Raw genomic sequence first — 16,818 nt, forward strand, 5'->3', positions numbered from 1 at the left:
CATGTTTAGCCTTGATTGGCAATAACAGACAAACCTATTCATGATTAAATAGGTGCACCTCTGCCAACGAGCGATGTGTGTATTAATAGTTGTGTGCTTATATGCTGTTAGGTACTGCATTTATCTCATCATTTTGAACACACCACCCGCCACTTTAATCACTCCTCCCAACACTTCCAAACGCTGGCTACAGTTCAAGTCTAATATATTCTTGAGGGAGGAGGGATAAACCGAAATGCTCACTGCAAGAGAGACGGGTGATGCAAAGAGAAAGTGGGATGCATGCAAATAAGGTTCAGCAGTCAGTCAGGTATTTATAATGCTGGGTAATCACCAAGGGAATTAAGTATTTATCCAGGCGCGTGTTGCCTGAGTATCATTAACATCATTCAGATCGCTTCATTCCATGTCGACACAGACGGCCCTGTAGCCTGAGCTGTGTCAACACAGAGGTGAGTGCAAATCTCAATGTTTATATGTATATTAAATATATAAAAGTATATAAAAAGACTTTTTTGTAATTTATCTAATCCCTGCTGGTTTCAGAAGAAGAAGAAGAAGTTTGATGTGGTTGGGACTCAATACATTATCAAAATGTGTGTCATGCATGTGAAAACCTAAGAGACTGATGCCATTATGTCCTTCAGCTTGATGATTGTGTTTTTCTCAAAAATGAAAGGGTTAAATATTGACAAATAATGACATGGATGCAATGAGTGATTTTACTCATGTCAGCGGGCCTTTGTCTGAAATAACTAATAATCATTTTTTTAAAAAGCATTGACCTACCTTGCGGATGCCGTCTTTTGACTCCTCAACATTGTTTTCCCCTCCTCCGGTGCGGTTCATCATCCGCCACATCTGGGAGTACATGGGATCTCTCTCAAAGGGGTTCATGGCTTTGGAGCGCACCTGATCATACACCGCAGAGTCCAGCACTGTACCATAAGGCAACTCTATTTGCTTGGATAAGTCCTGCAGAGACCTGGAGAGAGACAAGTGGTGAAAAGACTTAGTGCACACATTGCTTCTATACAGATGTAGAAATTCCCTGTTTTCAGTAGCACTTTAACACAGTGGTTACACATTGCGTCGCTCTCCTTCACAAGTTGTGAGAAGAGGAAGTATTCTTGTAAATGCAAGGGTGAATTTATCAAATCTACCCGTAATGCAGTTTTGGGGTAATAACGTGGAATTCAGGGCGGTCAGAATGCAGGTGTACTTGGTAAAATAGTCCCTCTGAGGCGATGGACTGTGTCGCTTAAGGACATTTAAGCAACACAGGGAAGTCATTCACATCACCCTGGAGGCTCAGCTGTGCAACCCAGCCTACACAGGGCAGATCTGAAACATCCTTGAATGAATCGATATTGAAATAAATTGGGAATTGAGTTACATTATTACCTTGTGAGCTGGAAATGAATACCCTGAGATAATATCTACTATTGTACCAACTGAACTGTGCAAAATGTACGGAAAAAAATGAGTTTGAAGATTTTCTGAAGTTTGCCATTCACTGCAATGAGAAATTGCAGCAGGAGATTGTCCGGGTCAGGAAGGTTCACAACAGCAGGAACATGTCTGGAACTTTCAGGCAAGGGGTGGCGCCCGGCTAGAGTGCCCGCTCGCTCGCCGTGAAACTTCTAGAGATGTTCTCACACGGACATTTTCCAGAAATTTTACCAGGGGGCTGGCAGGGAAAGTAACAGAAAATGGAGTCAGTGTGGCTGGTGAGTCCCCCCCCCCCCCCCCTCTCTCTAACCTTCACCCATAAACTGCCACCTCTGGGGGAATTCATAAGCTATTGTTAATTATAACGCAGCAGTGCTTAGGTTGCCTCTCAAAGAGTTTGGCCGCCGAGGAACATAATGAAGAACCATCACAGGAACTAATTACTGTTTGTTTGTTAAATGGCTTCTACACACCACCCGTGGATTTGAGAGACACATTTTTGAAACAAAACATGCATCACAAAACTCTCAGCATGTCCTTTTTAATGGAGAACAACAAGTGTAGGATGTCCCTCTTGCTTCATTCCTGCAGCGGTAATACAGCGACAATAGCAGATTTAAGGATTGGCACAAGTACAAGTAGTTAATGTTGGAACTGCTCTCTCAGATGAAAACACGCAGACACATAAAATAACACATTCACTCTTTTTAAGGTGAGGTCGTGGCTCTTGCAGTTCCTCTCTCTCATGCTATTTTTCAACGGTCTCCCTTCCCCGCTTTGAGAAAAAAAAGTAAAAAAAAAAAACCTTTGAAAATTTTAATGAACATTGCCATGGACATGAATCTTTTATTGCTGTGAGTTAATCTTTGGCCTTAATAGTCTCCCCTCCCCGCCACCCCCCTGTTAATATATATATTCCTGTCAGCACACTCTCTGACCAGGATTCCCTTCTCAGTGAATTGATTTCACTGGGTGTTGTTATTTACTGGTGTGGGCTTGTGTAGGATCGAGCGCGAGCAAGAGAGAGAGAAGGTGAAGAAGGGGATGAGTCAAGTTCAGATAGAAGAAGATAAAAGAAGAGTTTGCATACTTCTGAGTCTGGACGTGCTTTTGAATTGTCTTGATGAAAAAGTGAAAAATTGCAGAAAAAATTGTACAAAAAAAAATGCATGGTGAAAAGTATTAAACATAAAACAGGAAAAAAAAGGGTAAGAGGGCAAAAGCACAGAAAAGTAAGAAGTGTAAGAAGAAGCGCCATTAGAAGTGATTTAAGTTCTCATTTGACCTCTGTATTAACTTATCCCATGCCTAGTCATAAACCTTCTTTGACATCTGAGGCATCCGTTGTACTGTATCTGCTTCCTGTCACAAATTATACTTTAATGGCGTCCATTAAGTTTGACATGGAAAACTTGTTGGGGAAAATATTCATCCTTTTATAAAGTTCTCAGTTTGCTGGTGGAAGACTTGAAGATTGTCGGAGCTTAGCGTGAACTGCCACAGCTGTTGCTAAAATGCACCATTGTGATGTTTACTTCGTATGACCTACTGTATTTCTATGGAAACAGGAAAGGGCAGCATCTAATTTTAAAGAAAGAAAAACATACAGAAGGACTGGGGGCAAAATTAAAACGTCTACAATAATTACTTTTATCCAAACACTGTTAAATGTCTGGGTTTTAATAAAACAAACTGACATTGGTGGTCTCCAGATTTATTATTGTGTGTCGTCTTATGGCGATATGCACACATGAATCACGTGTTTAATTGTCTTCATGTGACAGCCTCATTTGAATTTAATATCTGTGTGTGTGTTTGTGTGTGTGTGTGTGTGTGTGTGTGTGTGCTTGCTCATTTGGCAACCAATTATATTCCCCCTAAGCAGCTCAATGAGCAAGTAAATGGAGTGAACGGCAGCTGAATGTGTCTCATGACAAGTAGTCAGTACATGTGCGTGTGTGTGTGTGTGATTGAGAGAGAGTGACAGACATAGAAAGAGAGGATGACCAGAAGGAGATAGGCCCATTATTCTGTTTGCATGTCTCTGTTTCTGCACATTTGGTCTTCCTGCTTGAAGGGGAGCAAACTCAGCTCATTTAAAAACCTGTCCAACCTTAAAGGGGACCACAATTAAATTAAAAGCAGTTTAAAACATTTTTGAAATAAATTTAACTTTTGTTACTGTGCAACCTCAGGTGTTTCTTTACTGTTTAACTCAAACCATGAGCTCTTATTTCCGTAGACACCAATAGACAAAGATGACCTTTGCTTTTTGCTACTGTATTATTTAATTATTAATTTGGGTAAACGTCTTAACACATTAACAAATGTCTTTGAAAGCACTGCAGACGCCCACGCAAATCTGAAGAAGAAAAGCTCAGTGGGCTGAAGCCAAGTGATGTAGCAGCTAAATGTGTTTTTAGAGGAAGGGGGTTTATTTGATGATTGATTTTGAAAAGTTTGCAAAAGTTTGTGATCCGTGCAGTCATTTCACAGTCAGTGCTAGTATTATTTTGTATTAATATAAGTCAAGCACTCTACTGTTGTTGAATATGCAAGGCTTTTGGAAAATTATTTTGCCAAAAGCAAGATACAAATGAGTCCAACCCATGCCACAGTCGATCAAATCAGATGTTACTTCATTATTTGATCATGTTACTTTTAGTCGCTGTCAAGAAATATCATATTTTATGATAAAACATTTTCTGTGAAGAACTTAATTTTAGATTGATTTTCATTAATTATCTATTTCTTAAGAGCAGAGGTTGATAAAGTGAAACAGTCAATCTGGATTTCATGAGCCTTCATGAAAAGGCTCCTATGGTTTTTAATAAGCAAATAAGCTGCTTGACCAATGTGACCATTCTGCTGCTTGAGCCAAACTCTGGGTTGCAACACCATGTGTGCATACATGGAGAGCAGTCACTTGCCAAAATACAGAAAGACAGACAGACACACACAGACACGCACGCACGCGCACACACACACACACACACACACACACACACACACACGGAAACAGCATCACGAAATAAACCACCTAATTGACTTTATTGGGAATCTTTAGCGACCATAAAATATGACATCTGCTATGTGAGATTGGACTGGGTAAGTAAGCTTTTAATCCTGAAACTCTACGTCAGTCTTCGATCGTACCATCCTCTCAACAGGTGCTGCCTCTTTTTTCTCTCCCTTTTTTTACCCCTCCAAAATCCATTTCCCCTTCTGACTCATCTACCAAACCCTTCCCCTCTCCCTTGCCCTCGCTGCCTCACCAGTCTCCACTTTTCTACCATTTCCTTCGCTCTCCGCCTTCTAACTTGGCCTCTCTCCTCTCCCTTTTCTCCCTAATCCATCTCATCTGTTCCTCCTCATGCATCCTCTCTTCATGTCCACTTTATATTGTTTATACCATTCTGTCTGTCTCTGTCTTTGTGTTGCTCTTTTGCTCCCTCTCTTTGCCACTCTCCGCTGCCATCCCTCACTGTTTTCCTAAAGGATTCTCACAGAAATTGAGGGAAAACATCCAAGCGTGAAATAGTCCAGAGAGGGTTCTGAACGCTCACTTGTTATTTCATTTCCAGGATGAAACAAGGGCATTAATACTTAAAAACCCTGTCTGTCCTGATGGCTCACTGAGCGTCACCGGGCATCTCTTCCTTTTTTCCGCCGGCGCATTTGCTTGCTTGTGGTTTTCCATATTAAACCAATTCACTCTCTTAATCACTCACACATAAATGCATTCACTTTCATTCCATCTGCGTAATATGTTAATCAATTATTAACAGATAAAAGTGCATGCTAATTATAACATCACTCTCTTTTTTTGCCCTCTCGGCTGCTCTCTTCCTCTCTCCATCCAGGTCATGTTATGCTTTTGAGGCTCGGTTATTTGGGGTGTGTACCCTCTCATTACACATCCCACCACCCATCTTTGGGGGCCCGAGGCCATGTGGGTGCTGCTGTTAAGGTGTAATTACGCCACTAATGACCCTAGAAGAGTCAACACATTACAGATAACGCATTACAATTTATGGAAATCCTTAATTAACTAAATGGATGCTGAATGAGGCGGCAAACTGAGAGGCACGTGTGGATGACAGCAAATCTGAGTGAAAAGAAAACAAACAACAAAACAGGACCGGACCGAACAGAAAAAATAGAGTATCTAAAGTGATGCTTTCCCCATTTTGAAGAGCACGACGGAGACAAACTGACAGACACAAATTGAGAAAAAGATGGTGATTAGATTTACAGGAGTAGATGCTGTTTATTCCAGAGCTAAGCACAATTAACTGTGGCACTGCCGGGCATAGCGGATGCTTTGGCATGCTGATTAGTCCTATGAGAGATGAGCGTTTCCTAGTGCCACCAGGAGAGTAGCTGCCCAACATATCATCACAAGGATAGATAAACAGAGGGCACGGAGCTTAGGGAAATAATGCGTGTGTTTGTGTGCATTTTTTTTTTTTGAAAGCACAGCAATTAAGGTAAAGTGATTAAGCCAGTTACCTTGATTCATTCTCTGCATAAAACCTCAAAGGAAAATGCAAAAACTCTCTCTTCTCACTTTTGCCTGATTCCCCCTCTCTGTTCCTTTGCTTCCCTATATCGATGGAAACACACAAATGCACACAGGAATTGTGTGTGTGTGTGTGTGTGTGTGTGTGTGTGTGTGTGTGTGTGTGTGTGTGTGTGTGTGTGTGTGTGTGCCCCAATTGCTTACATATGGTCCAACTTTTGTGTCCTGGACTTACCTTTCTTTGCATTATGGAGCTTGTACATCTGTGTTGAAGGGATGTGAAGCTTTAGCAACAACTTATTATGATCAATATTGCTGACCTTCTCCTTTTTCTTTCTTTTTTTCCCTAATGAAAGCCACGGAGTCACATTTTGAGCATGATCCCCACCACTGGCAACAGGGGACAAAATATGCTGGATACTTACTGTATGGAGTTCTCTATGCGTGAGATGGTGAGGAAGGCGGCTAGGTTGGCAGTATATGAAGAGATGACAATCAGAGCAAACATCCACCAAAAGCCCATCATCATCCTCGTAGCCAGAGTGGTGTAGGGTACCTCTCCACCTAGAAAGAAAGAAAGAAAACAAAAAGAGAATAGTTAAACAGAGGAAGGACGCAATTCTTTGCTGCAGGAGAAAAAGATGTTCAAACAGCCGAGCACATCCTGAAAGATTATGCCTGGATCAACAGATCTGATCTTCACATGGAAACGCAAAGTGGGAGAATATTGAGATTTGGATCTATGCTCTTGTGTAAACGCATTTGCCCTGTTCAGCCTGCGGTCAGATCTCTGGATATGTCTTCATGTGCAAGTCCCTCTCAAAACTCCAGCTGGCATAAGTGTTTGGACACAAGTCAAAAAAAATAAAAGTAACCTGCCTTTGCAATAAATTAAGCGTGAAACACGTATTTTATCACGTAGAATGCACAAATGTTGTCAGGCCTTCCCATTAGGATTTAATGCTCCCTGGAGCACATTACAATGAAAAGTGGCTTGTCCGTCTTCAAATATAAAAAGCTCTTCATTCCCGTCTTGTGTTATGAACAGCTTTTATTGCCTTGTCCTCTGAAATCTTGTTGTGCTACAGTAAAAAGCTAACAGCCTTCTGCTTCTAGACAAGCTTCTAAAATGGCTGTCACTCTAACACTGGCCCCCTCAATGAATGAATGAATGAATCAATCAATTAATTCATGGGCTATTCCACATTTATTTGTAGATCTTCTGTTCCTCAGGTAGAGTGGCTGGACACACACACACACACACACACACACACACACACACACACACACACACATTTGGGTATGCACACACAGAGTAATGATTGATTCGCAGCCTGTGAGCTCTTCCGCGTTGCCTTTATTGAAGCCTGCAAGAAATTAGCCACATTCATCCTTGTAGCAGGGGATCACTGTTACATCAGCTCCGACCCACAGTCGTCCTCCTCGCTCCCGCTTCCTCAAGCCGAGACTCAATAATGAATGTGACACCCACATAATCCCAAATTCCCTTTATCTCGCTCCCCTCCTCTTTCTCCACTGTAGTCTTGCCTTTTGCCATTTTCCTTTTTTCCCCCTTTCGAATTGCTGATAGCATTTGATTTAATTCAATTTTTTCTCTCTCTTTCTCCTTCTATCATTCTAGGTTTACCATAACTTTCTCAGGCAACACATTTGCTATTGACATCAGGTTTTACCTCAAGCCCCAGAAGCAGAATAGTGTGATGTATTGTACTCTACTGTATCTTCAATACAAATAAATCTAGTGTCGTTTTTGCCTGTCTTATTCTCCTTCCTTAATACTGTAGGCTTTTATATAGAATGATATGATGAATTGATTCCATTTAGGTTCCGATTTACGTATATTTAAATGCATTCACATGTACAGTGGTTATGAATTCTTATTGATTTAATCTGCCATTTACTTTATCCCTTTTGAAGACACATTTCAGTTCAATGTCTGAACTACTCATTTAGAGATTTAGAGTGATAATCTAGACTCACTTCATCCATTTCTCTACATTTCAAATTGAATATGCCATACAGTCTTTTAGAATATTTTATAGCTATATAAAATATAAAATAATGCAAACTTTCTTGGCCTTTGTCAAATATAGTTTAAAGAGACAGACAGTGTAGAGTACAGAATTAGCAGTTGACATATAACACCTACATGAATGCATTTTTAAGTTCATGCAGTTAATTATTCACAATAAAATTCCTGCAGATTTGCTATTGGGAAGATGAATTGAACCAACCAGCAGTCACAGATGCTTTTTTCCCCACTTAATGTGGGCTGTGAAAAATGTCCAAACATATGCCAAACCATGACTGCAGTACCTTGGACTTCAATGGCTTCTAAAACGTGACCTTTGTGAATCATTGCACCCGCAGAAGGTATTTTGGGATTTGCGGTTTCATACTGGTAACATCCATGGAGGGACTGATTCAAAAACCCATTGTCGACTCTGAGGACAAATTTCATGTTGATTTCTGGCTGCATGAGTGACTTTTATAAAATATTTAATACAGCTGGGAACATAACTCAGCTCGTTTCTGACATCTGCATGTCACAAAATTTGGAGGAGAGCAGACTCTTGTTCTTTAAGGTGTTTTATCATTCTCTCTCTCTCTCTCTTTCTCTCTCTCGACGATGTCTGGATCAAATTAAGATCAACTTCAAGAGACTTTTTGAAAAGGTCATTTTGTTTCCGTCTCTGAATACATGTGTCTGTGAGGGAGGGATAGAGACGGTGTGGGACGGAGTAAGTGGTAACATCCTTTTATGATATTGTATTAGAGTATTTTATTATATCAATGTGTCAACATGTCAGAAACTACTCTAATAGATCACTATGGACGGAAACAGCAGCTGTTAAAGATGTTGCTGAAATCACAAGATGTACAATAAAATATGTTCCTGTCATGTTGTCATTGTATCTCTCCCTTAGTGCAGGAGCTCATATTACTGAACAAAAAGCATCATTTAATTTCAAGTGTCAACAATTAATGTTGGACATTTATTTGACCTGTAGTCAATATCACAAAAAGCCAAAGTGCTCATGGAGAAAGCTGAGCCAAAAGGATTCAAAGGAGCTTGTGTATATAACTGCAGGTTGGTGCTGTTCAGAGACAGAATACAATCATTACTTTGACTTCTCTTGTACCACTGCTGTGTTACTTGCTTTGAGGCCAAGATAAAAATGTCCAACATATGGTTTCTGTATTTGTTATGTCAACTAATGTACATGACATATGAACGCACATCTGTGATCCATTAAAATTATCCTATATATGTGCGTACTTTCAAACTGTGTGGTGTGCTAATAGCTCATCTTTACCATAGAATATTGTCTCATTGGAAGCATTTTTCCAACTGTGCACTGTCACAACCCTCCGTTTGCAGTGCTATCAACAGCGTCAAGAGGATTAATGACAGTCCAGAAAAAAAAAATTGTTCAGTATAGTCTGAACTCAGTATGAGGTTTCAACTGACACTGAGTAACGATGCCTTTGGGATTATGGACTTTTTCTGTTTACTCTGGTGATTTTGATCTTTGCCTGCTTTGTGTGTTTCTGTTTGCTGCTACCATCGGTGTGTCCCTGGATGGGGTGTGGCTTCTGGTCCCCTGCACCTCCCGCTCACACACACACACACACACACACACACACACACACACACACACACACACACACACACACACACACACACACACACACACACACACACACACACACACACACACACACACACACACACACACACACACACACACACACACACGACTGCACCCCCGATTCAAATCATCAATCTACTCTCCAGCACTCAGCAGTACTTAAAAGTTCACAGTTCTGCTTTCGGCCAACTCTGCGACCAGTCCTGCTTGCTTTTTTGGTGGGTCCTTCTGTCACCCGCCTGCCCTCCTGATATTAACCTGTTGTTTCTTGTGCTCAGGATCATCAACTGCGCTCATACTTCCCAGCCAGCACTCGCCCAGCGACACTCCTCGTCAGCACTCTCCGCCCCTGAGCGGTTCAGCCCCTCTGCCTCGCCCTCCCGTGGAGCACTCTGTGCCTAACGTGCAGAGTCTCCGGAGCAAATCTGGAGTGTTCATATTTGTTGTTAGCGCAGCTTGCATATTCACTTTGTCAACACATTTAGTTCTTGTAAATAAATTCTTATTTTTTGTCTCTTCTTGTGTTTTCTGCACATTGAGTCAAGCTGTTCCCTTAAAATACAACAAGCACTTCTTTTTAAGGAATATAATTTCAGAAAAGGCAGAGATATATATGATTGGCTGGGAGTGATGACCACTAAAAAGGGATCAGTATAACTGTGTCAGTACAGATGAAAGAAACTTCTGTTATAGTGTGGATTTTATTAACAAATGAATGTGCTGTTTTTCTAAAGGAGGTTGGTCGATGGGGCAGCACGGCAAGAAAGTTCCTGGCATATGGAATACCGGTCCAACCAAGACATGCAGATTGACGTTAAGGTAACTGGAGAAATTATGGTTGTTTGTCTCTGTACGTTGGCCTTGTGATGATGGGCTGCCCTACCTTTCCTCTAGCCCAATGTCAGCCCCCCCCCCCCCCCACACACACACAAACACACACACAAACACACACACAACCCAGAGTGGATAAGGGGTATAGATAGATAATGGATGGTTATTAAATAAGGATAACAAGTACCTCCTGGAAAAGATTTAAAATGAAAAAGAACATGCACATGTGTATGTTTATGGATTGGAGAAGAGGCTTAGAACAATAGTAAGATAATAATAAGAATATGTGTAACTGTAGTTAAAGGACCATTAGGACCACTGAAAATGAATAATAAATGAATTGTTCTTGTCAGATTTTCGCAACTTCTAGGTCACCATTTCATTTCACAATTGTTAGCAGACCCTAATTGCTGGTTTACTTCCTGCCAGCCTTTTGAGATTGAATGAGTCACAGGATTACCGGATGTCTACATAACTGATTGATTCATTAGACAGCTGCCTGGCTGGCCGCCTGCTCCCTCGGCTGTGTGACTGGTGTGGTATGAGCTGGCCGACAGTTGTTTTCCCATTTCGTGATCTGTGACGCTGTTATTTCTGCAGCTTTCCGCATCACCTTGCAATTTGATGGTGTAATATTGTGATTGTATGAGTAGATTGTTTTTTATCGAGTGAATTTTGTTAACAAATCATATTATTGAGGCTTATTTCTTTCCCTCTGATTGTGATCTGCAGTTGTCTCTTTCAATAGCGCTCGATAGATGATTTAAGAAATTATATTTTTTTAGTTATCCCAGCAGCGGAATTACTAAGCTTTTATTGTACTATTTTAATTTATTTACTGATGCTGTCTGTAAAATTAATATAGTAACATCAAATTTGAGAGCAGCCCAACACCCCTACACAAGCTGCAGTCTTGCAATCTTGGATGCTAAGCAGGTTGGCTAGTAATTAGTCTCAGACACTTTCTCCATCTCAAATTTTATTCTTTAATGCTCATCTCCTATCGTCCAGCCTTTTTAGCTTTTGTGACTTAAAGGTACACACATACAGATGATTGTGTCAGTGTTTCATTGCCACTGCACGAGTCACAGAAAATCAGTAACAAGAGTAAAAGATAAGATAATCACAAATTCATTCATCAGGTGACTACTGATTGCCCAGTGATCTAGAAAGAGCATTAAGTATCCAGATATATGAGCACGTCTCTCATCCCTCAGTCCTGAGACAAACTGATCTAAGAGGAAGATGAGCCTCCACGATTATGTGCATCTATTCTGATGGGGTGACAAACAGGCCCGAGACATGTTGTTGTAGAAAGTAGCAAAAGGTGCGACAAAGTCTTTTCTGTTAAATGTTCCCTCTCTTATCTATTAGCTGATGAGTCCCTATATATAAATGAATCATACATGTGTGATTTCGGGTCTTTGAATCTCTCCGTGATTAGGGTTATTGCTCAGGTTTAGGGAGGTTAAGGGAGTTCTGTTTGCCTGTACACAGCAGAAGAATCTTCTGGCAACAAGATGACTTGGTCGGCCAACCTGAGCAGTTTTAGATAGGAGATGTTCAAAAGCCATGTCAGGAAAACATCCACATTTCAGTGCAAGCAAAACAAAAAGGGGGTCAACTACTGGAAGAAGTGGCTGGACAAATTGGTGATAAGAAGTAGCTCCGATATTGCACACCGGCCTGCAGACAATGGCCTCTATACTCCTCACTGAACGCTGTCAATGTAAACAAGCACCATCAGTCACTGGTTCATTGTGCTGAAGTGTGGTGAGAGGCGCTTGAGGCGTCCACTTGGGCAGACTTGTGCTCTGTAATTTCATCCCACAATATTGTCAGCAGCAACATATTTGAATAATCAGCCTCTCTCTCTCCTCTTTCCTCCTCACTGCTTCAGACAATGAGGATGTGCCCAGAGCTCTGGAAATCCACTTCTTTCAAAGGCACCGTAATTTAAAAAAAAAAAAAAAAGAATCTTCATTCCTGCTGCAAAGGAGTCTGGGGCTTCTCTTCAGAGTTATAGCGCTGCACTCCAGTTTAAGTTGGATGAAAGTAGAACAGAGCAGTTCATTATGGCTTTGTAAACGAGGAAAGGAGATGATGTCAGCTCCCAGTTGGGATCACTGCAATCCTGCCACAAAATGATGTAACTGTTTTCTAACTAAAATGTGGACAATTTAGTTCTTTCAAAGCAATAGAAAGGGTCTAGCTGAAGGACATTTTGGTGGGGTAGTGCAGTGGTATATCCATGACTAACGGGAAATTCCTGGACATTAAATGACATTTTTTAAATGGAGAGAAGAAAGAATGAATTGAACATTTCTCAAGATGTAAGCTGTTTCAAAGGCTGAATAAAAAAAAGAAAGAATCTGGTGTACCTGAATACCAATGATATTACATCGTAGGACTACCAAAGAATCTCAAAGAGCCTTGATGGGAAGGAAAACATGTAGCCGTTAAAAATTATCTGAAAGTAAACGAATTGTGCTGAAATTTAGCTGCTTTGCTGTGCCGCACGCACGCACTAACACACACACACACACACACACACACACACACACACACACACACACACACACACACACACACACACACACACACACACACACACACACACACACACACACACACACACACACACACACACACACACACACACACACACAGCCAAGTGAAGCCAAATAAACATGAATCTACACACTGTTCTCTCTGCCTGCCTCCCTCTCCAACTTCTTGTCCTTTCTGCACCCCCCCTCCCCCCATCATACTTGTTGACATGCTGCAGTTAAAGGTAGCTCCAGATGAGAGCAGCTTTGAAGCCAGTCGAGCAGTGGGCACATCCAGGAGGGTTTTATTTATGTGACTTTCTTGTAAAGCTTCAAATCTCACCACTGAGCGAGCACCTTCACTGCCTCTGGTTATATCCCTCTATCGCCTGATGACTTGCAGGAATCGTTACTTAATTTCTCCTCTAGCACCTCAAACACTGTCCAAGTGATTATAAAGGGGGGAAAAAGTAGACTTGGAAACGTATTACGGTGTTGGAGACCGGCTGAAGAGGGGAAAAAGTGACAGAATGGGAAAGGGGAGGAGGAGGATGACAGAGTGCATGCATCCCTCCTCCTGCGCCTCTCTTGCCTCCTGCTCCTCAATCTCTTCATTGTGCATGTGCCACCTCTAATACTCCTGGTTATCAGCCAGAGCGAAGAGGGATTTTACATGCGGTTAGCATTTTTTTTTCAAGTCATCAAGTGCCACCATTATGAGGATCTATTGGGCCAGTAATGTTGTGGATTTGAGCTAAGATGCATTAAGTTTTCATTTCGGTGCGGCGTCTAATGGTATCTCCCTCCCCAGCATGCTGGTCTGATTTCCTACAAGACCCTTAGACCATCTTGAAAACATGGTGGAAGAGTAAAGTGGTATATGTTTGTGGTGTGTGAACTCTTTTAAAGAGTTTCAGGGGGATGGTTAGGAGGCACTGTCAGATGATTAAGGCACAGGAGAAATGGTTTTCAAGGAGACAGGAAAAGTAACGGGAATGATGAGGTTCATTAAAGCATGCACACACTTTCCTGCACCACGTACATTCACACACACACACACACACACACACACACACACACACACACACACACACACACACCAAACAACTCGGATCAGTTTACTCTACTCCTTTGATGCTTTTATTTGTTAACATGCCTCAACATTATTCAACAACAAAAAAAGGGAGTTTTGTATTAAATTCTACCAACTCAGAAAGTCGATAATACGTGAGTATGCCAATGTCAAGCCAAAGTTTTTCTTCTGCAAATGTAACTTCTGGCTAAGTGCATTCACAATGTCTCATGAACAACAAGAGAACTTTTGATAAAGTGAGTTTAACGCTTCTCTTTTGGTTATTATAAATTTGAGATGACAAAAGGGGCAGCACTTTAATTTCTTGTGTGTGCACATAAGGCCAATACAATGTAAATAAATCAATATTATGCAGATACACTTACATATTTATTTCATGCTGTTATTTGACACAACGTATGCGGCATATTGCAGCAGAAATAGTGCAGCCAAAAGCCGTGTGTGGTCCCTGAGCAGCGTGAAGCCAGACGTAACTCTCAGAGATGAGCACTTTAATTTCTCTGGGTTGCACACAAAGCTCACATAAAGAGAATAAATCCATATTATTTACTGTATTATTTATATCTTACTAATACAAAGTGTAACGTGCTAGAGGAGTGTTTGTATTATGGTAATCGCTCCAATAAAGTTATTAATATTCATGGATAGTATATTAATATTTCATATTGCAAATGATTCACCTTTGATGTTGACAAATTGTTCTGGACCCTGTTGGTGCTGACATTTGCTCTACATATAGACACCCTTGTTCTGTATATTATTACACTAACACAGTATCATACAACTGAGTATACATGTACACTTGTACCTGCATACACAGGGGGCATGTACACACATGTACACAGACAGACAAGAGCACACACACAGTGAAAGACTCATAAAGGTTTCAGAGGGATAGAAAATATTGTATGCAATTGTTTGAAATGGAAACATTTTAAATAAAGAAAACAAAAAATTGGGGAAACCGGTTTGAATGTGGGGGCAGAAGAGGATCAGAGAGAAACAGACCAACTGGTGAGGAGACCAATCCCAAAATCATCTGAATATGATTAAATATAGATTAAAGTGTGTGTTATCCAACGGTTTCATCTAACTGTATGCTGGCTTAACATGTTACACAATTACTGCTCCCTTGGCCCCATTCCGGAATAAAATAATTAAAAAACAAAACAAAACTGAACACGGTACTACAAAAGTGTAACTGCTCACTCGTTTACACGCTTCAATGCAAACTGAAATTTTTTGTTGCCAGTGATAACATCTTTTAATATTCTCAATATGATTTTTTTGTTTAACATGCGAAACAGGATCAGTTAGGCGAGACAGGGTCACCGATTTTAGATCCACTTTCTCTGCACTCAAAGAATATTGAGGAATATATATATATATATTTTTAAGGACAATATCCTGATGTCACTTTATTTGCTAGGTATGGCAATCAACAACAAAAAACAAAGTTCTCAATTACAAACCAAGTTAGGCAACAAAACTGTTGAATTTGCGGTCATTTTTTTTTAATAAAAGTTTAAAAAGTTACAATTCCACTCCACTGTGGCTTTTATATAACTACATTTGAACAAAATAAAATTGAAATGCTAATTAATTCACCACAGAACTCTCAAATGTGCCATTAATCTTTCTTAGTCTGTGCAATATGAAATTCAAATTGTTCATATTTAATGCATTTGATGAAAAAAACTATCTACTAATCAATCTCTATATGCTGTTTTCAAAACTTTTTTTCGCCCTGCTGTATCTGGGAATATCATGTTAACTTACACCACAACAGTGTAGTTTGAAGGATTACATAAAAGCAAACCACAAGCGACCATATTGTTGTTGTTTTTTTACAAATAGCGCATTTTGGAAAGCAGAAAGATGTTTTGGTAAATTTAAGATGCATGGCTGAGGTAAACAAAGTACTGCGGTGTATTCTGAGAAATCTCTGTCTCTTCTCTGCTTGGAATTTCAACTCCCTTCAGAGACCAAATTCCATTTGTACTTTTGATTTTAACGTGTCTTTAACTTGATTACGGCAGAGACGAAGTGTTCAGGACATGACTTAAGTCGAAAAGAGTTCAATAGTTCAATGTGAGCAGTGAGAATGTGAGGGGTTTGGTAGTCAATGCGCTTAGCTTGTGGAAGTCGGCTCACTTTCACAAAGAGGGAATTGAGAGATTGAAATGCAAATGATTCCTCCACTTAGCTGTGTTTTGGAGCGTGTGTGCAAGATTCCTTGTGCTTATGCCTAAGTTGTGTGCGTGTGTGCGTGTGTGTGTATTTAGGGGTGAACTGATAACACTTCACATTATTTCATTTCACCCTTGTTGTGCCTACTGAAGATAATACAGTTCATGTTTAACATCTGGACAAAAGGGAAAGCTGAGAGGAGTTTTGATGGCCCTTTACTGAGAATTGAAATTAATTGGAAAAGGCTACCGTTTTTTTTCCGGCAGTTGTCTTTGGGTCTACTGCGCTTCCTCTTTCTCCCTCTCCCTCTCTTTCCCTCTCCTCTTCTCTTGATGCTTGTAATGATGTTATGTTTGGAAAATAACTTCATCTGGAAAGGCTCAAATGTGCAGATTGAAGCATGCTGTACTCAGACAGCACGATCCCAAACACATACTTTAAACTCAGCATTTGGAGCCATATGATAACTGATTGGCTTCATTCAGAAACCAGGGCCTGCTATCACAA

At 40.6% G+C, this 16,818-nt stretch overlaps 1 protein-coding gene across 3 annotated transcripts in view; it reads right to left on the bottom strand.

Moving 5' to 3' along the window:
- The window catches only part of grid2 (glutamate receptor, ionotropic, delta 2), a 434,177-nt gene that overhangs the window by 53,590 nt on the left and 363,769 nt on the right, over window positions 1–16,818 (bottom strand). For all 3 annotated transcript variants that reach the window (XM_035639568.2, XM_035639565.2, XM_035639566.2), the window contains exons 12-13: window positions 6,400–6,538; window positions 790–985 (exon numbers count right to left, since the gene is read on the bottom strand). In XM_035639568.2, coding sequence (XP_035495461.1) covers window positions 790–985; window positions 6,400–6,538 — 335 coding nt within the window. The remainder of the gene's footprint in view (window positions 1–789; window positions 986–6,399; window positions 6,539–16,818) is intronic.

Source organism: Scophthalmus maximus, chromosome 19 (assembly GCF_022379125.1).
Source record: "Scophthalmus maximus strain ysfricsl-2021 chromosome 19, ASM2237912v1, whole genome shotgun sequence".
NCBI classification, from domain to species: domain Eukaryota; kingdom Metazoa; phylum Chordata; class Actinopteri; order Pleuronectiformes; family Scophthalmidae; genus Scophthalmus; species Scophthalmus maximus.